Source organism: Rhinopithecus bieti, unplaced genomic scaffold, assembly GCF_001698545.2.
Source record: "Rhinopithecus bieti isolate Rb0 unplaced genomic scaffold, ASM169854v2 scaffold_17010, whole genome shotgun sequence".
NCBI lineage: Eukaryota > Metazoa > Chordata > Mammalia > Primates > Cercopithecidae > Rhinopithecus > Rhinopithecus bieti.
The window spans coordinates 2,114,343-2,137,646 of NW_016808932.1; the positions used below are offsets into that span (position 1 = coordinate 2,114,343).

The 23,304-nt window shown below is 43.6% G+C and overlaps 1 protein-coding gene across 1 annotated transcript in view; it reads right to left on the reverse strand.

Annotated features, from left to right (window-relative positions):
* The window catches only part of FBXW8 (F-box and WD repeat domain containing 8), a 121,221-nt gene that overhangs the window by 12,234 nt on the left and 85,683 nt on the right, over positions 1 to 23,304 (reverse strand). The window contains 1 exon segment of the mRNA XM_017887877.1: positions 6,773 to 6,900. Within this exon segment, the coding sequence (XP_017743366.1) occupies positions 6,773 to 6,900 (128 nt within the window).

Consider the following 23,304-nt stretch of genomic DNA (forward strand, 5'->3'; position numbering starts at 1 on the left):
CAGGCGCCCGCCACCTCGCCCGGCTAGTTTTTCGTATTTTTTAGTAGAGACGGGGTTTCACCGTGTTAGCCAGGATGGTCTTGATCTCCTGACCTCGTGATCCGCCCGTCTCGGCCTCCCAAAGTGCTGGGATTACAGGCGTGAGCCACCGTGCCCGGTCTATATTACTTATTTTAAAAAGGTTGAGGTATTGTAATCAAAAAGCTGCATAGTGTGGTAGTGCCAGAATACAAGCCATACAGATCAATGGAATAGAACTGAGAGTCCGGAATAAACCCTCAAAGTTATAGTCCATTGATTTTCAACAGTGGTGCCAAGACAATTGAATGGGGGAGAGAATTGTCGTTTCAATAGATGGTGCCAGGATAGCTGGATATCCACATGCAAAAGAATGAAGTTCAGGTCTCTACCTCACACCATATACAAAAATTAACACCAAATGGATCACAGACCTCAGTGTAAGAGCCAAAACTATAAAACCCTTTGAAGAAAACTTAGGAGTTAATCTTTGTGAGCATGGGTTAGGAAATGGTTTCTTAGCTATGACATCGATAGCACAAATGGCAAAAGGAAAAAAAAGACAAATGGAGCTTCATCAAAATTGAAAACTTGTGTGCTTCAAAGAATACAATCTAGAAAGTGAAAAGACAACCCACAGAATGGGAGAAAATATTTAATCACGTATCTGATGAGAGATTTGTACCTGGGCTATATAAAAAAAACTCTAATAACTCAATAATAAAAAGACAGCCCAGTTAAAAAATGGGCTGAGGATTTGGATAGACATCTCTCCAGAGAAGATATACAAACAGGCAATAAGCACATGAAAGGATATTCATCACCACGGGCTGTCAGAGAAATGCAAATCTAGAATTTGAGACAGTAGCAAGTGCTGGTGAGGGGGCTGAGAAACTGGAACCCTCATCCAGTGCTGGTGGGAATGTAAAATGGTACAGCCACTATAGAGGAGTCTGGCAATTCCTCAAATGGTTTAACATAGAAGTACCACATAAGCCAGCAATTCCACTCCCAGTGTATTTCCCCAACCGAACTGAAAATATGCATCCACAAACAAACTTACACATAAATGGTAACAGTAGCATTGTAACAGTCGAAAGGTGGAAGCAACCCAAATGTCCACTAACTGATACAAAGAAAATGTAGGACATCTGTACAAGGGAGTATTACTTGGCCAGAAAAAGGAATGACATACCGATACATGCTACAACTTGGGTTTATCTTAAACACATTACTAAGTGGAATAAGCCAGTCATAAAAGGTCATAGATTACATCATTTCATTTATAGGAGATGTTCAGGCAAATTCATAGAGAAAGTAAGTAGATGAGTGGTTGCTTAAAGCTGGAGGGGATAAGGGAAAGGGTGAGTGACTGCTAATGGATGTGGGGTTTCTCTTTGGGGTGAAAGTGTTCTAAAACGGACTGTAGTGATACCTGCACAACCTTGTGGACCTACTCAAAACACTAAATTGTACAATTTAAATTGGTGAATTATGTGGCATGTGAATTAAATCTCAATACAGCTGCTAAAAAATAAACTTGAGATCATGGGGGAAAACACTGGAATTTGCTGGCTCAGTGACTTAGTAACCCAATTACAGCCTGACATTCGCCCTTAGCACCAACTCTTGGTTCTCCATAGCACAGCATGGATAAGCTTCTCCCTGCTAGATCCCCAGCTGCATTGGTGAAAATGAGCAGATCACAGATAAGAAGACTGAGAGCTACAGAATAGGAAGGGTCCTCATTTAATACAGCCCTTGACTGCCAACTACAGTGCTGACTGAAGTCACTGAAAAGAAAGCAGGACGTTCTGATTCTGGCCAGGATGGAGTAAGCCCACTGCTGCCTCTCTCCTGTCGACTGCCAGCAAAACCTATGGACAAAACACAAAAACAAACACCTGAGGACTCTGGGGAGTCAACGCAAGCCGATGGATTGCAGAGGAGACTCAAACCCATGGCTGTATAGGGGAGGAGTTTCCCATTTTTTTCCCTTTTTCCTCCTGCAGCCTTGCCCTGAGTATGGACTCCAACATGCAGAACTGTGTAGTGGTGCAGGAAGCTAAAACTCCAATAGAAACTCCATCTTTCTGACCAGAGGAACAAAAGGGGCCCCTGCAGTCCCCAAAGAATAGGGGTGAGGGTTACTGTGGGGTTCTTTCCTCTTTCTTGTGGCTGTGCCACAAGGACAGTCCCCAGTCACATGCTGCATGGTGGCGGCGATTCAGGCAGGTAGAACTCTGACAGAAACCCTATCTTTCTGACCAGAGAACTATAAGGGAAAGGAGTCCCTGAAGGCTGGAAAGTGTAAGGATTAAGAGAGGAGAAACCTCAAGAAAGGGATCACATAATACTGTGTTTAAACCCAGATAAGTCCCAGGCTCATCCCTGGGCTATGTGGGACAGATTCAAAGCAGGACAGCAACGGCTTTAAGAGCTCAACTAAGACTGAACCACTGCCAAGCTTCAGACTAACCCAAGTGGCATATGCACAGACCAAAAACAGCAGAGAAACTGAACAGCTTTGGAAAGCGAACTGACACTGGAGTCACCACCCACAGAGGGTAAAACAGAACTTGCCGTCTAAACCTAAGCAGGGTGACTGCTTGTTTAAAAGCAAAACAAAACAAAAATCATTCGTTGGAGGATTACATAACACGATCCAGAGTGTATACAACACGACATCCACAATGTCCAGAATACAATTCAAAATTACTTGACATACCCCAAACCAAAAGCCAAACAGGAAAATGTGACCCTTTCTTAAGGGAAAAGACAATTAACAGATGTACACCCTAAGATAAGCCAGTCTGGGAACCCTCAACGACTTTAAAGAACTTGTAGCTACATTCCACAAAGTAAAGGTAAAAATGCATGGGAATACTGACAGTGACAACCTCAGCAGAGACACAGAAACTATATATATATAAAGAAATGAACGGAAATTTTTAACCAAGAAAATATGGAATCTGAAATAAAAAATTCACTGGATAGGCTCAACAGCAGAATGGAGATGACACAGGAAAGAGTCCATAAACCTGAAGTTAGAGCAATAGAGATGATGCAATCTGAAGAACAGAAAGAAAGATTTGGGAAAGAACATGAACACAGCTTTGGTGTCCTGTTGGAAAATTTCACAAGGTTTAATATTTACATTATTGAGGTTATCAGAAGGAGAGGAGAAAGGGATTATTCAGAAAAACTATTTGAGGAAGTAATGGCAGGAAACTCCAAATTTAGTGAAAGACATAAATATTCAGATTCTAAATGTTTAATAAACCCCAGACAGGGTTTAAACTAAAAAAAAAAAAAAAAAAAAAAAAGTGATTACTTCCTGCAGACTCTTCCTTAGTGACTCATTCAGGCTTCTCATAAATGTGGATTCCTAAGCTATTAATTCATTGTTGCCTTCAGTGAATATATACTTTCATTTCATTGAAAACACCACTGATTCCAAGAAGCATCACTACTTTGTGTACCTTTTAAAAATGCTGCCATTTTATGATGCTATTGTAAAAGTCCATTCTGATTTCATAGATGTGAAAATGGTTTTTTTTAAACATACATCTTAAAATAAATAGAAAATATACTGTGCTAGCACCCGCCAAACACCAGAGAGTGTGTGGTAAGTGGAACGGACACGAGCAGCCAGTCCTAACGCCAATGTGCATCACTCCCCGCCCCGTGCCATTACTCATTGGTCTTTCTTTTTAGTCTTAGCAAGAGACAAAATATGCATTCAGAAAAACTCACTGATCTACACTGATAAAACTCTTATGCACAATCTCACTTTTCTCTTTGCTCCCATCTTTACAAGCCTTCCCTCCCAGCAAGGGAAAAGCATACTCTAACATTAACTCAGTTTCCACCCCAATCTTTCTCTTGCTCCTCCTCAGACTCTGTTAATTTTTTAGTTTTTCTTTATTTTTTGAGATGGAGTCTCGCTCTATCACCCAGGCTGGAGTGCAGTGGTGTGATCTTGGCTCACTACAACCTCTGCCTCCTGGGTTCAAGCGATTCTCCTGCCTCAGCCTCCCGAGTAGCTGGGACTACAGGCATGAGCCACCATGTGTGGCTCATTTTTGTATTTTAGTAGAGATGGGGTTTCACCATCTGGCCAGGCTGGCCTTGAACTCCTGACCTCAAGTGTCTGGGTTTTCTTGAGTGATAGGACAGATACTTTTTCATTTTTAATTTAAGCCCACTGTCCCCCCACACCCCAAAATAAAACTCCTTGCAAAATCCCACCCATGTTTGCAAACTACTTAAAACTGATTCCTTACTTTAATGAAAACATATTTTTGTCTTAATCTGGGGCAGTTTTATGTACCTTTAGAGTCCATCTCATTCCCAAGTTATTTATAAAGCACTAAGAGAATGCAGTGAATTAAGTTTTTAAAATAAAATAGGAAGGTTCTAGGGTTTGTAAAAAATTGCATCAGTCAGTAAGTGACAGCCAAGGACACAGTTCTCTTCATAATATTTGACCCCTTACTCCCACTTTTGACATAAAACATAAGCTATACAAGCCTGGGCCGGCATCTCTAATAAGATCTTATTCATAGCTATTAAGCCTCTGAGGGAAAAAGGCAAGATTTCCCTCTACCACACTTAGTCTAGCTTCCTCATTCCTTTTTCCTAGATGTGCAATTTTTATTAAAACAACAGATTTTAAACCCCTAAATTCTAAGCTGCTGACCCAGCCATCCTGACTCAGGGAGTATTCTTACATATGATGGCTGGCCCCCTAATGTACCAGCAGTGGGCACACAGCTGGCACTGCTCTAGGACTCACACTGGATAAATGCCAATTTGGATGCCCCACCTCCAACTCTAAGTCACTAGTCTGTTCTTTTCATCCACAGAGACAGAGCATTTTTAAAAAAATGTAACATTGGCTTACTAATAAAATGGACTTAACATAGTCCAATTTGGACTGCAAACTGACCAGAGAGCCCTCTGACACTATGCACGGAACACCTCTCCGGCGGTGCGTACATAACAAGGCAGCCTGCTCCAGAGGAAAAGTCAGCTTTACTGAGTGTGTACAGTCATCCCTCAGTATCCGCAGGGGATTGGTTCCAAGACCCCCTGCAATTCCAAAATCCACAGATGCTCAAGTCCCCCTATACATATAAAGTGGTGTGGTATTTGCATATAACCTACACACATCCTCCCATAAAAACCATCTCTAGATTACTAATAATACCTAATACAATGCCTACACATAGCTTCATTATGATTCAACATAGTACCTGGCTTGCTGCAAATTCAAGTTTTGCTTTTTGGAACTTTGTAGAATTTTTTTCTTAATATTTTTGAAATTATGCAGAAAGCAGAGGTTTCTTCTCTGCAACACCCTTCTGGTTTCCGGTGAGCCTAAGCTGTGGCTGAAGATATAAATGTTCACACTGCAAGCACACTCTGAGCATCATCCACCATCCCAAAGAGCCCTCCACACTGCCTCTCCTCAAAAACAAGCAGCTGCCAGGCCCCTGTGTGGAGATCCTGGGAGAGGAGCTTGGAGCCTCTGCATAGCTCAACCTGAAAACTAAAATGTGGGATTAACTACAGACTGACTTGATTCTTTTGTCATGCCACATGTAGGGCCACTTAGCAAGCCTAGTTTCTAAAGAGAACTAGCCCAGTGCGTGCCCAGACACACTGAGGAGTTCGGTTCTCAAGCACTAGAATATCGGGCATTTTAGGAGGCCTTGAAGAAAAATGATTATTTTTCTCCCCCAATAAAGCATACTCACATCATCTCCTTGCTCTAAGCTGGGGGCGGGTATCTAGGCGTGAAGGTCGGGAGTTGAAAATATCGTTTGACAGAATAACTATTTTTGCAAGCTGCTGCACTGGCGGGACAGAGGCCTGGGATCTGGCACAGAGGAGTACCCGCCTCACGATCTGACACCCGCCTCCGAGCAGCCCGCCACCTGCAGCCCGGGGCTGGGCCCAGGGGAGGGGGCACCAGCCGCCCCTGGCCCTCAGCCATGCTACCTCTCTTCGGGGCACTGGATCAGACACAGCAGATAACCGGCCAAAGAAAAAAGGAAAGAAAAGGAAAAGAAAAAAACAAGGAGAGAGGAAGGGGGGAGAAACCTAAAATTTGGACTCAGAGGGTCTTTTCAAACACTTTAATCCTTTCGTGCTGATGGTTCCTGGGGTGCCCGGGGCTGGCACAGGCCCCTGTACCGGGAAAACCCGACTCCCTCAGCCAGTGCGTTCAAGAGAAGGCTGCTAATCAGCTAAATAGAAACTGGAATCTGTTCACAAGAAGTCTCTCTTTCCCTCCATCACCAGAGGGACACCACCGGGTTCTGAAATACACTCTTGACATCATTTGGCAGGAAACCCTATTTTGTTGAACATGATTCATCCCTTAGGTTATTGTTTTTAATATTAGAAAGTGAGCTTTTAAGTGCCAAACAAATTTTGCAGCAGGAGGACAAAAGATATTCCAAGTGGTCTCCCTGGACCTTCTACCAACTGCGTCCACCAAATGGCTTAAAAGAAAACCTTCCCATGGTGCTTCAGAAATGAAGCAGAGACATAGCGACATCCAACTATTACCTAATACAGGACTTTGTTCTCCGAGTCTAGAGTGTTTATGGGATCAGGGCTGAACTCAGGTGGGCAGAGGTGTTGAATGAGAACCGGGCAGTGTGAGCAGCGCAGTGGGGGCCGGGTGGCCAGGCCTTGGCCGAAGTCGTGGGGCTGCAAGGCAATGCCCTTCCAACTCACGTACCTCCCGTCCATGTTGCCACTGACCATGAGGTTGGGAGGGCTGTCGCTGAGGTTGACACATGTGAAGTCACGGAGAACGTTACCCAGCTTCAAGAGGCGGCGTCCTGCTTCCAGGCTATATACCAGGATCTGAGAGAGGAAGAGAAACGTGTGGGCCCACAATTCCATACACCAGGCCAACATCAAACACTTTCATTTCACCATCGTGGAAGGCATGATCCTTACCACCCAGCTCCCGTGAAGATGTTCTGCCACTTAATTTCCTGATCTTTTTCAGGTTACTGATAGTATAGGGACGTGGCTATTAGAGTGCCAAAAAGAAATGCAAAGGAAGAGAGAAGGAAATCCCGTGAATTCCTCAGGCCAAGGTGCACACTCAGGCCACAAGGAAAACACGGGGAAATCAGGTATTCTAATTTCTTAACAAAGAGAAAGCCGTCTGGAAACTATGGGGCCACTGACTGCTTCTGATTTGGAATGAATGGGAAAGCTTGCAAGGCATCAGGAAGCTTGCAGATAAGCCAGCATGAGTTCTCATCTGAATTTACAACACAGGCGGGAAAAGAAGGAATAGTACAAGGACCAGGAAGATGAAGCTTGTATAGTTAGCCACTGGGTGCTTCCTTCGGACTGAACTACAAACCAAAACACAAACTCACTTCCAAACACTTCTCTCTTCACTCTCTGCTTGCTGGTTTTAGGATGCTCTGTTTCATAGGGTATGAAAGTAATAAGAAGGTACCCCTGATTTCCAGACAATGCATTGTTATATTAGAACACCTCGTGTCTTCTCTCTAGTGGGGGGAAATTGACGTTTTTTGCTTTAAAAGTATTAATTCAATTCAACTTAATTCAAAGAACATTAAGTGCTTGCTACGTGTCAGTCACTGTTGTAGGTGCTGAGGACACAGTCCTTGCCCCAAATTCACATTCAGAAGGCTCCTCATTAACACACACACAAACACACCAAGTTCTGAGCATACTTTCTATCCTAGTGATCATGTTGATATTTCTGAATTAATGAACTCAAAAAAGTTTTTGGTTTTTTTGAAGGGATGGGGGGACAGGGTCTTGCTCTGTCATCCAGGCTGGAGTGCAGTGGCAACATCATAGCTCACAGTGGCCTCAAATTCCTGAGCTCAGGCAATTCTCCCACTCAGCCTCCCGAGTAGCTGGAGCTATGGGTGTGTGCCACCACGGCCTGCTGATATCTTTCTTTCTTTCTTTCTTTTAAATTTTTTTAAGTAGAGAAGGGGTCTCACTATGTTGCCCAGCCTGGTCTCAAACTTTTGAGCTCAAGCGATCCTCCTGCCTTGGCCTCCCAAAGTGCTGGGATTACAGGCATCAGCCACTGCACCCAGGCAAAGGTTTTTGGTCTTTTTTTGCTTTTGTTTTTGAGACTGAGTCTCACTCTATCGCCCAGGCTGGAGTGCAGTGGCGCAATCTTGGCTCAATGCAACCTCTGCCTCCTGGGTTCAAGCGATTCTTTTGCCTCAGCCTCCTGAGTAGCTGGGATTATAGGCGCCCGCCACCACGCCTGGCTAATATTTGTATTTTTGGTAGAGACGGGGTTTCACCATGTTGGCCAGACTGGTCTCGATCTCCTGACCTCAAGTGATCCTCCCACCTCAGCCTCCCAAAATGTTGAGATTATAGGCATGAGCCACCACGCTTGGCCCCAGCCAAAGGTTTTAATAGTAATATTTTGTAGAAAGATTTATCCTTTCAGCACACACATGGAACCTATACATTTCTTCTTGTCAACTTATACATTTATCACTTACCAGGATACAGATTTTTACTTTACTATTGAGAAGTTAATAATAAATTAAATATTCTCTACCTTGAAAATAATCAATCCTGTCAACACACATTTCTAACAAGTGAATCTTTGGAAGTTTCTAATGGTCAAAACAACACTATAATATTAACTATTGCTAACAGCATCTGGAAAGAAAAAGAACAAATTCAAAATTTAAAATGCCCTCTTAATCCATAAAGACTACAGAGAACAATTGCAGTTGAAAAGAAAATTTGACGCAGAAAATTTCAACAATTTAAAATATCAAGAGTAAGATTATTCTTCCAAGTAAGTATACAGAAATAACCAAATCTCTTATCTTCAGGGAATAACCTAAAAATTATATAAAATCGGCACCTGGAGGGAGAAAATAAAAAGAGCAACCTCACATTCTATTATAAAAGTAGTATTCTGCATCTATTATCATTATAGAGTGTTCAAAAATTTGGACTCAATATTCTCTTGTTTTTAAAATACTTCAACTTCTGTAGCAGGAAGGTAAGGCCTTTAAGTCAGTAAAATGTTGATGGTAAACCTAAGAACTGAAATCTGACACTGAGTAGGTTCATGTGTCTTTATGTCTTCCAGTTGTTCTTTTTTGACAAGTGGATAAATTATTTCTTAGTGATATAGTGAGATGTAATCCCTTTCCAAAAAGACCCTCTGCAAATTCATCATAAAGACATCTAAGTTAGTCCAGAGTCCAGTATTTTCTAAAATGTTTAATAATTCAACGAATCAGAACTATCTGAAGAGTACCTTTACCATGACGTTTAGTTAAAGACCACAGAGATTAGAAAACACATTACCCATCTCAAAGGCAGCTCTTTCCATGTTACAAGTCCCTTAACGACCTTTACCATTTCTCCCTCCCTCCCATGTACTCTCTCTCTTTTAATAAGGTTGAGCAAATGGGACTTCATTTTATCTGATTGCCATAGACTAGTGAGATTAATTATTCATGCTCACACTCTCCCTCTTGTTAAGACCATGCATTAGACTAATTTTTCTCTTTATTGCCCTAGTTGGGTGAGTCTCAACCCATGGCCACTTGACTCATTCTCAGAGGTGTACAGATATGCTGGAAAAACCTACCCCAGCTCAAATCCCAGAGAAAATATTCTGCACTAATGTGACTGCCAAAGATGATGTTGAGAATGGTTCCTTTTAAGTACCAGGTGTATATCAGAGAAGAACTTGAACAGTGATTACAGAGCAAATGTTTGCAGGCATTAGATGTTTCTGTAAGAATTAGCTAAAACAGCTAAACCATGTTGAGGCTGGTTGTGTGCTTTACAATGGTAACTATAGGAAATGCATGACACAGAGAATTTTTCCTCCTCTTTGGCTTCCAGGTAGACCTAGAAGGCAATGGGGAAAAGCAAGCACTATCTTTAAAATAACTTTAGCAGAAAGTTCTCTATTCATCTCTTTTTTTAAATTAGAGATCTTAAAGTATTTCCGATTTAATCCTAGTCTTAGAATCTTAACTTGCAATTTTGTCAATGATTCTGATGTATCTGAAATCTATTTCTAAAATCTTTTCTGATTTCAAATATGATACATCTTACAACAAATTCTAACATAACAGAATTCTATAAGGAAAGTGGTAGCCCTCTGTATATTCATGTCTCAGAAATCACCACTTTTAACAGAGATATATGTACTTCTAGACTTTTCTTCTGCACATCTGTCTCTGTGTGTATACACATTTTTTTCCTAAATGGGATTATTTCACAACTCCTTTTCCCTACGTGTCAATACCTATAGATAGATCTTGTACTTTTTAATGGTTGTGTAGAATTTCTCTGTGGATACACAATTCCATATGGATTGTTTCTAATTTTTAGATAAAATAAATAATGCTGTAATTCATTCAAGAGCCGGCCAACAGATATTTATCAATCATCTTCTAGGCACTGGAATGAACGTGCAGGGACGCTGGGTGACGTGCACAAGTCCCAGCCTGCTGCCAGCTGCCAGCCCACCTCTTCCCCAGCTGGGGCCTGACCGCCAGCTGTCCTGCTCCTCCATAGATGGGGCCTGCCTCTCTGAGGAGACTCACCGACCATCTTCTAGCCATGTCCTGGCAGCTGGTGTCTTAAGCAGCAGGGGTAGTGGTCCAGAGTCAGGAAGGAGACACCAGCCACAGGCCCAACAACTGGGAGGCATCAGCCACCGCTGTGGGCAGGCAGGCCCCGCAGCATCCAGGTGTGGCCTGGACTGGCTTTTCAGGTAAACTGTGAAGGAAAGAGCTGAGAGATGGCTCTTGTCCCTGTGGGGAGTGGTGGTGGGGTGAGTTCAAGGCAGACCAGCTTCTTCCTTCACCCAGTAAAAAATGGATTAACACTGCAAGCTTTTCCTAAATTGGGGGCTATCACCCTCATAATTAATCATGAACCACTTGCATACTGAAATCACTGTGAAGAGATTATAGAGCCTTACCCTCCCAGAATTTCGGTCCTATACTGATGAATGAGGAAAGGAGCTCTGTGTTTTAATTTTATCGAAATACTGAGTCTTCATACTCAAATACCTGCTACAGGCATTAAAACAACAACCACCCCAGCAGCTGGCTCAGCTCCCCAGAAGCCCAGCACTGTCTGTCCAGAGAGCTCAGGAGGAGTCGGAAGGCCTCCTTACAAGACGACAGCATTTTAAAAGCTTTTTCTTTCTTTCTCTTTTTTTTTTTTTCTTTTTGAGACGGAGTCTCGCCCTGTTGCCCAGGCAGGAGTGCAGTGGTGCGATCTGGGCTCACTGCAAGCTCCGCCTTCTGGGTTCATGCCATTCTCCTGCCTCAGCCTCCCAGTGGCTGGGATTACAGGCGCCGGCCACCACGCCCAGCTAATTTTTTGTATTTTTAGTAGAGACAGGGTTTCACCGTGTTAGCCGGGATGGTCTCGCTCTCCTGACCTCGTGATCCGCCCACCTCGGCCTCCCAAAGTGTTGGAATTACAGGCGTGAGCCATCGCGCCCAGCCAAGCTTTTTCAATTGAAGATGATTTGTTGGCCGCCATTTAAAAAAGGGAAGTGGCAAAGAGAGTCAAAGTTTAGGAGGTGCTGTGCTGGGCTGAGCAGAGTCTAAGAGAAGAGGCAAGAGAGGAAGATGCGACTACACTTCCTGGAGATGATACCATCTACCCACTTTCTTTTCTGATCCCCAGTAACCTGTCTCCATCACTACCTCACATATGTGGCTCTCCTGAACAGGGAAGTCGTGATCAAAAGCCAGATGCTGGGCAGTGAGGCAGTTAAACCACCTGCTCTCTCCTTTTCTGTCCACTCCAGCTGCCTTTGTGCTCGCTTCTCCGTGATGTCCTCGGCACACAGTGCCCGTTCCCCTGGTCAGTGCTGAGAGTCCTTGCTGTCTGCACGTGTCACATGGTGTTTTGACAAGCCCACCCCGACCTGTGTCTTATCTTCTTCCGGCTCTTCGCGAGATCTGTGGTTCTCAGATACTGGAGGGGAGGAGGCGGTGACTCCAGCAGGTCAGGGGAGGCTCTGCAGCACTATTACCAAGCACCACACCGCATCACACCAAACACTGTAACAACTCTAAGGTTCCTGGGGGCAGAGATATCCTATCATTCATTCATTCATGTGGCAATTATTAAAGGGCAGCACATGCCAGGTATAGTGTCAGTTACACATTCCCGCATCTCACTAAGTGCCTGCGTTTGTGTTTGGAGGCTCACTGACTGGTACACAATGCCAGGCAAATCCAGAGCTTCCCATAGCCTCAGACCCCAAAGATATTCAGATGTTGCTTTTAGTGCATAACACCTTCCTCCACTCCTGGATCTTGCTGCTGGTATGTAAAAGGAACTGCTCCATCCTACCCAAAATAGAAGATGGTTCCACAGAGATCTCTTCATACTATCCAGATGCCAGAGTGCCCCAACTGCATCCAGTCCAACAGTCCCACCTCTGACAACATGGCAGACAAGAATGTCTGGAAAACCCTGCCATTTACAGTAACCATGCTGGATAAGACTCAGCCTAACATCAAACAGTCCTTCAGACATTCTGTTTAATAAGCAATCAGAGAAATCCACAGGAGCCCAAAATGAGGAGAACACGAAACCCAGGAAGGTAAGACAGCATTCAAGCCAGGGGCTAGTTTGGGCTCCCCCTGCAGTGTCAGGAGCCTGGAGAGCTGGGGAAACAGGAGACCAAGTGTCTGCCCAGCATGAAGTAGAACCTACAGTCGGGTCCCTGCAGGGCTACATACATTCAGTAAAAAGCGAGCAAGAGGGGGAAAATATCTATTGGTGCAGAGAGCTTACCCAGAAACTTCTCTGCCTCAGGTTCAGTTCAGGGTGGAAAACAGTCTGCAGTCACATGTCTGCCCCCACACAAGTTCTGGGTTAGAGTTTACACCACCTGCAAGGCTAAAAGAACCCAAGCCTAATAAAGTATCTTCGGGTTGGTAACATACCTCCTGGTACCTCGGCAGAATCTTCTCAGGAGGGAAACAATCTCAACTCAGGCCCCTTTAAGAAACCTACGAATCAAGATCAACTGAGTATTAGCTCACAATTAAAAACAAACCCAAATACAGCAAGAAATGATTTATCATACGTGAGACAGAAAAACAAGGAGAATTAGACTTCCAGGCAAGATCAAATAAAGAATACAAAATAAGCATGCTGAAAATGTTGACAGATTAAAGAGGGAGAGAATAAAAAGTAGGAAATCGGATTAAGCAGATTTGAAAAATAAAGCAGAGAATTTCTAGAAATTAAAAAGTCAATGGATGAGATCAGCAAGAAATAAGAAGTCCGAGAGAGAAACTGTGGACTGGAATACAGAGTTGAGGAATTATGCGGAATGCAACCTAGAGAGAGATGAGAAATCTGAATGGGCAGTGCGCAGCACGAAGGAGGGGAGAAGCTGCCTTCATGCACACCTCCTCTGAGCTCCACGCAGAGCATCGCAATACATTTCCAATAAGATAAGGACCGAGCATTCTCTGCAACTGAAAGGAGGGACACACAAAAAATCCCAGACAGGATAAAAATAAATCCACACAAAGAGACATTGGCATGAAACCACAGAAAATTAAAGACAAGGAGAAGATCTTAAAAACAGTCAAAAGGAGAGAAAGTCCTAAAAGAGAATGACAGACTGACAGCCAACTCAGTAGTGTCAGTGGAAGGCAAACCAGTCACATCCTCAAAGGCTGGGTGAAAATAACTGTCGAGCTAGAACTGTAAAAGACCAGCAAAACTACCTTTCAAGGATAAGGATGTAATGAAGATGCCGTAAGAAAGAAACACAGAAAACACTGTGACCAAGTCCTTACGAAAGAAACTTCTAAAGAATGCACTTTTAGGAGACAGAAAATCATTTCAGAAAGAGGATCTGAGTCAACAAAGATCAAGTAATGGGCATAAAAGAATGCAGATGCTGTCTGCAAAAACAACAGTGCTGATTTGAGGGTTAAATACACAGAATAATCTGTACCTAGTCTTTATTCCAACCAGTCAAATGCCATGAATCAGGAAAAAGTACCATAACCATCAAGATGCCAGATGCGCAGGGTGCGCCCCCCACCCCTGTGTGCAAGGAACAGAAGCTCCTTTGGATACCTGTGCAGTGTTTGGCACATAGGAGGGGTTCAGTATACACTTGATGAAAGAATGAGCAGATGAATACACACTGCACATGTCTGCGTGTATCTACCTCTTACAGGCGACTGCTATGCTGGCCTTACAGTAAAGACAGGCTTCACAAATAGAAATGAACACACAAAGTCTATTTGCTGTCCACCAACTGCAATGTATATAGCTGTTTGCTAAGTGCCAGGTACACTTTTATTCAGTACAGATCTTCATGTACAAGACTAGTGATGCTCTTTTTTAAAAACCAAAAGATACAAAAGAAAAAGTCCTATACATCTTCATGGTAGAATTTACTCATGTAAACGACCCACGTTGCTATTCTGACCCAACGAAAGTAAGATCCACGGAAATGTGGAATTGAACTACAAAAATGCAAGGTGTGCATATCAATGTTCATGCACAAAGCTAGATGAACAGTCTCTATAAATTCACAGATGAGCTAAGACCTTAAAAAAACAGGGATGAGAAAGACAACTGGGGAGAGAAGAGGAGCCAGTGAGAAAAGAGTAAATCATACACAAAACAGCCAATAAAAAAAATAAAAAAGCAGTTAATATACATGAATAATGGATGTCTGATTTAAAAGCAGTTTACTCCGATATGATGTAATTTTTGACAATCAGCCAGAGAGACTATTTTGTAAGTCCTTGCCAGAGACAAGTCATAGCGTGAAGCTTGGTAACACGGCCGTATCTGTGAACATGTGGAAAATGACTTTCACCACCATCCCAAAGGTGACTTTCTGTTGGCAAACAGAAACTTGCCTTTCAGGTGCACTTTGCAGCAGCAACCAACAAGATGCTAATCTTGAAGAAATGGATCCCTGACACTCCTGATGTTCCCTGCAACGTGGCACCCCTTAACAGTCTCCATGACATGCTTCTGGCACCGTCCATGCTCAAATTCAGCACAAAGGGAGAAGCAGCCTGAGCCGCTTTCATGTTTAAGTTTTAATTGGAGTGACAAGCCCACGAGGCCAAGATATTTCAGGGATGGGACAGTGTTGCTGAGCGTCGCCAGGCGCTGGGTAGGCAAGGCCTGTGTGCGCTCCCCACCACCACGTGCCAATGCACCTGCAACCCCCGCTGTTCCAGGACTGGACTCTTCCCGGGGAGGCAGTGCCAATTGCTGCGGGCTGTGCCAAACGTGGGGGCTTTGTGATGTGGGCAGATGTCTACAAAGGACCGGAGAGAGGCCAAACCAACACCTATTGTGACCTAAGCCTGAAAGGAACCCACAGAGCAAGAGTACACTCGGGTACAAATCCAGGCAAAAACCATCCAAACCAGCCAATCTCTCTCTCAGCACGTCTGTAGGTGCTGGGAATAATCAAGGAAGGCCAGGTCTACCTTGTGGAGTGAGCAGAATACGGCTCTCTCTTTGCTTTGGGATCATTTTCATCTCAGTGCTGGTGTAAGGGTAAGAAGTGTGATTAGGAACACCTGGTTAATGCTCACACAACACGAACAGGGAATATTCAAGTCAGAGCCGTGAGTCCAGTGAACAGATGATAACCATCGTGCAAATATACGACTGAGAGCTACAAATCCTCACACCCTCCTTCATTCTCCCAACAGGCCTCATCCCCACAGAGAGCATGGGCAGCGTTAAAATGCCATGAACACTGACCACATGGAAAGAATCACCAAGAGAAAGTTATCATATCTATCTTATGGAGTGAAAACTGAGGCTGCAAACTATGAAGTGAACTCTTTACAATTAAAGGCAACTTGCATACTATTTTGAAAATGAAAAGGTTACCATGAGATGCTCATAATGTACACGTATCTGTATACCAACAGGACTTAGCAAACACTATACATGAAATTCAGTATATTACACTAGTTTGGTTATCGATTTTGACTAGCCTGGCAACTTCTAGTTTGGCCCCAAGTTAGACTGGACAAAAGCTTCTAGAAGGAGGCAGGCAGGCAGCTAAAATCAGATCACTGAAACAAATAGCCCCAGGGGGAGACTGGGAAGCCACAGTGAATAATCAGGGCCTTTCATGGAGGGCAGCAGGTCCACCCAGGGGCTCCTCCCAGCCACCTAAGGCATAACCGCCTCTACTCACTCTACACGGTGCATGAGGTAGTGGCAGAGACATGTGTTTAGCAGCATTCTGCACATAAACCAACACTACACATATGAGCTCTTCGTAATACCCAGGACATGCCTTTCACACAAATCCCTTCAGAACATCCTTCCATTTGAAACTCACAACCACCAAGAGGGAGAGAAGACAAATACTACTGCCTACATTTTGTGCATCAAGAAACTGAAGCTTAAGTAATTTTGAGTAGCTGGCCCCGAATTACATGGGCAACAAAAGGAGCTGAGGTGGCACTAGGTAGAGCCCAGCTCATGTCATTCCTACGCCACTTTGAAACCATATCACAATGTCTTTCCTGTCCTGCCAAAATAATTAATAACAGCTGATGCTTATAATATTCTCTTACATGCAAAACACTGCTATGATGTGTTATCTCACCTGACCCCCACAATGCTGTAAGGTAGGTACCATGATTTTACTCCCTTTACACAGGAGAATATGGGGCCCCAGAGAGCTCAAACCTCTTGCCCAATTAGGAAGTTTTGGCACAAGGATTCAGACCTGGGTGGGTGGGCTCAAAGCTCATGCTCTTTAAACCTCTACCCCAGGGTGCTCAAAGTATGGTCCCAGGACTAGCAGCCTCCACTGCCCTGGGCACTTGTTAGACATGTAAATTCTCAGGCCCCACCCTGGACCCACTGAGTCAGAAGCTCTGGGGGTGGGGCCAGTGATCAGTAGTTTCATCAGGTCTCTTGTAGATTCTGATGCATGCTGGCATGTGAGAACCCCTGTGCTCTACCTATACTGCCTTTCAGGCTAATGAAGACCTTCAGCCATGACAGTGGTAAGTATTATCCAGCTATCAATTCTTACTTCCTGCTTCCAAATTGCTGCCAGTCTGGGGAAGCAATAGTGCTGGGCGGTGCTGGTATGAAAATATGAGATGCAGATCCCGTGTTCTGTACAAGCTCAGGGCCAGAGCTCTGATGCTCAATGAGAGGCAGATAGTTGGTTAAGGCTGCTTCTGGTAAGTAGGACTCTTTTTCAAAAGGACATGGCGGGACAGGAGAGGAAGAGGGGATGCTAGTGCTAGTCCCCAGTCAGGAATCAATGTGGCACATTCAGGATGGTGCTAGCCTGGCCAGAGGTCTGGCTGGAGCAAGGGGCTCATTCTGGAAGCAAAGGACTGGACAGCTGGGAGCTAAGATGGGGCCCAACTCCCCACAGTCCAGAAGGCCAGGCTGAAGACGGGCACTGGGGCCTTACCCATACTCCTCGCCATGCAGCCAGTGCTCTGGGAAAGCCCGAAGTGGACTGTGAGGAGGGGCACTGACAGGTGGACAGGTGCCACAAGAGTATAAAGGTGGGGAAAGGGCAGGCGCAAGCCAGGAAGGGGAAATGCGCTCGGGGAGGCATTATTTTCATGTCATTTTCAACATACTTTTAAAACTTACTATGATCTTGAGATCACAGTTAAGAGTTCACAACCCAAGGAAACAGCACAGTGCAAAGAAGCTACCTATGCCAGATGGCCTAACCCTGCAAAGACCCAAAGAAATCGGGATGAGGAATTCAGTTTAGGGCCAGTTGGTCATCCCACGTCCCTGGCACAGTTCTGAGCAGAGGCAAGCTGAGGCTGGAAGCCAGGTCCGGCAGAGCAGCTCCCTGGACACAGCCGGCTTCCTCATTTTAATGCACCTTCAGCCTCATGGCTCCTCCCGAGTCCCTTAGTTTGGGATGCGACCGCTCAGATGTGGGCTGAGCAGGAGTTTTCCTTTGCTCTCTACAAAGGGGATTTACCCTGTCAATTAATAACACACTGAGGGAATGCTTTAAAGAGTAACTTTGCGTCCATTAGAAGGATTCATCTGCAACTCAATAATTGATAAGTTAATTACAAACCCCCTCTCTAACACAGTGCCTTATAGAAGACTGAAGTGCGGAGGAAATTAATAAATCATAGTCATCTATGTGCTGAATAAAAAGTTAAAGTTCTCTTCTTGGTAATATTTTGTGAGTCTAAACTACGATGTGTATTTTGAAAACAGTAAAAGGTTTTAAATACTCAGAAATTCAGCTCACATAGGCCATTTGCTGAGTGCCCTCTTGCTCCTACTCTGACCCAAACCAACATCAGTCTCAACTGTCTGGACACGCAGGGGAAGCACACAGCCTCTTCCGTAGCACTAGTGTTTTCACCTCTGGAACAAAGGCAAACATTTCCAACAGGGCTCCCTTAGCTCCCCATGAACTGGAGAACGAGCTGATTTTTAACACTAACAATGCCTGGGCAGTATTTACTCCCAGGCTCATCTGGCACAAACAAACCAAAGCCATACCCATCTGTGAAGGTGAAATAAACGGAGTTAGCACTAAGTTCATTCTCCTCTATGGTGTAGGATGGTAAACCAGGAAGTAAATTCCACGTCAATCACCAGGGAAGAAAAATCAGGCTCTAAATAACATTCTAAGCTTAATTTGAAAGCCAAAAGAGAAGAAAGGCAATGAACATCATATTCTTCAATCTAAATGTTCTGTAAACTTGCTCAGTCTCAAGAAGACTGAATAATTCCTTCAAAAATTAGAAAATGGTAGATGTTATTGGCATACAGGAACTAGGCAAGTGTGAATAAAGACAAAAGACATTTAAGACTTGGTGCCAGCCCTCTCCAATAAGGCTTCACATCTTGAAGGGTTTCATATGAAGTGACAGCATTCACATTAGCTTATTGCATTAGTTCTGCACGGAAGCTAAACTGACCTGTCTCATTCTACTATAAATGCATTCTTTTAAAACAGTTCTTGGGGGCTGGGCACAGTAGCTCACATCTGTAATCCCAGCACTTTGGGAGGCCAAGGAGGGCAAATCACCTGAGGTCAGGAGTTTGAGACCAGCCTGGCCAACATGTAGTGAAACCCTGTCTCTACTAAAAAATATAAAAATTAGCTGGGCATGTGGCACACACCTGTAGTCCCAGCTACTAGGGAAGCTGAGGCAGGAGAATTGCTTGAACCTGGGAGGCGGAGGTTGTAGTGAGCCGAGATGGAGCCACTGCACTCTGGCCTGGGTGACAGAACGAGACTCCGTCTCTCAAAACAACAACAACAACAACAAATTTCTTGGGAAAGTGAATCCTGTGAAGAAGCATGGGCCGCTATCCCTACAGGTATGGCTTCAGCAGGGCTCCTGCAGCAGCCCAGGGCTGCTGGGGCTCCTGCAGGCCTGAATATACCCGGCACTGCTTCCAGCCGGTGGGACTGCCTTCCACAGGCCCTGCTGCCTCTGCCTGGACTGCTCTCTCCCAGGCTTTGCCTGATGAACTCCAGCCTGACCCCAAAGCTGCTGGGGATGGCTGGTGAAGGAGGAACCTAACAAGTGCTGAGCACCAGCCACATACAAAGCACATTACCTCTTTCTTGGGTATTAGCTCCAGTATCCACATGGGGACACCAAGGCAAGTCACTTGCCTAAGGCTTACCTGACTGCAGAACCCTTGCTCAGTCTCAGTGGTGATGCAACTGCTACCCTGACAGTAGCTGAAAGGAACTTTCCCCTATATTTACATTCTATAACTTTATCACTCCCTTCCAGGATCCCTAGAGATCCTAAAGATCATAGCTTCTGTAATAAGCAATATTCCAAAAGACACTTTTCACAGAAAAACCCATCAGTTGTACAGAGTATTGGAGATGGTCCAGTCCTCAAAGGCCTCTAAGCCAGAGGTTTCTCGCTCTGTCTTGAGAAACTCTAGGGCTCTGTGGAGGTGCTTCAAGGTTTTCACAAATGAGAAGAATTGTATTTATTATTTATGATTAACCACATACTACAATTATGTCAACTATGGATACCATTTTAATATTAAACAGTACAAAATGCATTTGAATGTTCATTCCTCATTTATTTATCTATATGTTTTTCTGTCAGTCTGGAATTCACCAAGTTCATCATCAAGGTCTTCTTTATGACCTCGTGTGCATCTCAACATGTCTCCTTTACATCGCCAAGTCGCTGTTAAGGACCACAAGGCTATAATCCCTGAGGCAGATGTGATATTTGACTCATCTCTCTGTTTCCAGTGCCAATCAGATATTGCACACACAGCATGTGTTCAATAAGCATTCATTAACAATGACGGCAACCTTCACGACAACAATGGACCCTTTGGGAGTCAGCATCACTCAACAGCCCAGAAAACTGGTCTCCACGAGTTACCTCTCTATACTTCCCCAGGAAGCAGATAAATATTAAAAATGTTAAATGTTAAGGTAAAAATGAAAATGAAATTAGACATTTACTTTGTGAACTTTCAATTTTTTTATTTTAAAATATTTAAATGGAAAGTTCACAAAGTAAATATCTAATTTCATTTTCATTCTGCTTGTAAAATAATACCAAGTTTTTTTCTTCTCCGAACTAGAATCTCAAACAAAAGGAAAGATGGATTTCCTATTTGGGTGGAGGTATGGAAGAATGTTGCCACAATCTATGCACACTGCATTGCTGATTCCAAAGGCTCTCCCAGACAGATATTTCAACTCGTGATGAGTGCGAGCAACCAATCCAGAGTCTCTTCACGTCTGTGCATGGGGAATAATTATCATAAGAGACGTTAGCGATGATTTTCCAGTGTGATGTAAGCTGAGGCAGCAGCGCCAAGCAAGCGTCCTTGTCACGCGCATTCCAGCCTCCTGGATTACTTCACTCACAGCTCCCTGATTAGGATGCACGCCGTGTGCCGCTTAATACAATCTGCCATCAAATGCCAAGTACTTCAGACCTAAATTAGGAAATATGTCCAAATACATAGAATGATGCTAAGAGCCCTAAGTGGATCTCTCTCTTCCTTTATGAGGCCTGAGGCTCGTCATCAACCTAATGCTCTTAAACAAGGCAATTTGGTCTTCTAACCCTCCACCTCTGAGAGCAGAATTTAATTCAGGCAGCAAAAGAATTAATAAAGATTATATGGTGTCATAAATATGTGTTCATGGATGAAAGTATTTTTGATAGATTCAGGAACTATGAGACATAAAAACTGATTTTAAAGGGCTGCCTGGGCACGAAGGCTACATTAACAGAGTTCACACTGATTTTTGCACCACAGCATGATAAGAGATGAGGCCAGAGGAATTACTTTTACGTTTGTTTTCTTTTACAATCATATGGCACTTAACAGTGACTACCTATGAGGTCCTGTATGTCACTGAAGTCTGAGAACCCAAGAATGCAACATCAGAACTTAAGAATCCATTTTTAACTTAAGAATCCATTTTTATCCAAAAGTAAAAAACCGTCAAGCAGCCCTTCTTCCTATGTACAGCTTACGAGGCAAGACGTAGGAACTGATGAAAAAAATATCAAACATTTCCTGCCCAATACTTTCTGCCAGCAATAGGCACAGCTGTTAGGAACTCTTGGGTGACAACTTAGAGAAGAAGTAATAGAATAATGGATTCCTTGGCCCGTTTCAGAAGCCCTCAGCAACTCAGCATCTTCCAGTGGATTGGCTCAACACAACTCCACAGCCAAAAGGTTTAAACCACCTACATGGCTTAAAGAATCCAGGAATGTGGTTCAAGACAGGAGCCCAAAGGTCACGTGTTCAACCCTCCTCATTTTACAGAAGAGAAAAGAGGCAGGTCAGATTAAAATAATTGTGGGCTCTTTCTCAAATGGGTCCCAAATAAGCCCAGAAGGGGAGCATATCCGTGTATGCTGCAGTTCTTTCTTGCCACCATGACACTGGCCAGATAGGGCTGTCAGTCGTGCTACACTGATTCTAGGTGAAGTCGTGTGTTCTAGTCATTCACTCTAAAAGCAGAGAGCTGAAAAATAATTTAAATGAAAGGCAGGACCAGTCAGATCTCTATATATCCCCCCTGGCCTCATCTTGTTGTGATCTTTCTGTATCTATCGGAGAAAAGCCGTCCAAGAGCCACTAGGGGAAGGGGATGCCCTGCCATCCACCACTGCCCAAGGTACAACTTCTGTGGAGGGCAAAGTCTATCAAAATCATGGAGGCACATGTCCCTTTGACCCAGCAAGTCTACTTGGAGGAACTGATCCTACAAATACGTTCATGTGGACCAAGTGTTGTTTACAACAGCAAAACAGCAGGAGCAATCGATCATCCATCCATAGGGAGCTGGCAAATTAATTAAAGCACATCCACAAAGTATAATATCATAAAGTTGCAAAAATCAAAACCAAAACACGAATAAGTTCTTTGTTATGTCATAGAAATGATCGCCAAGAGATTCTGTTGCAGGAAAAAGCAAGCTGCAGACAAAAATATAGCACTTTACTATTTTCATTGTTTAAATTGGGGTTGAGACCACATATGGTAATTTGATTATAAGTGCATAAACTATCTCAGGAAGAATGCACAAAAAACTGGCAACATTGGTTTGGCTCCAGATAGAGAAATTGGGTGGCAGGTTGAAGGGAGTGGGAAGGAGTCCTCCCACCACACACCCTTCCTTCCTATCTTTTGATTCATGAATTAGGTGAATGCATTACCCAGTCAAAAAATACATTTCTATAGATGTTTAAAAATCTGTGTTCTGTTTTCTGTTCCATTGGTCTACGTATCTACTTTTACACCAGTACCATACTTTTACACCAGTACTATTCCATTGGTCTATGTATCTGCTTTAACACCTGTACCACTATGTATCTACTTTTACACCAGTACCATCTACTTTTCTACCAGTACCAGTATGTACTTTTACACCAGTACCAGTACGTATCTACTTTTACCACCAATACCATGCTGTTTTGATTACTATAGCCTTGTAGTATAATTCAAAGTCGGGTAATGGGATGCCTCTAGAGTTGTTCCTTTTGCTTAGGGTTGCTTTGGCTATTTGGGCTCTTTTTGGTTCCATATTAATTTTAGGATTGTTTTTAAACATACACTGAGGAAGGGACACCCAATTCAATAAATGGTACCGGGAAAATTGGATAACCACATGTAGAAAATAAAACTGGATCCCTGTCTCTCACCATATATAAAAATTAACCAAGATGGATTAAAGACTTAAATCTAAGATTT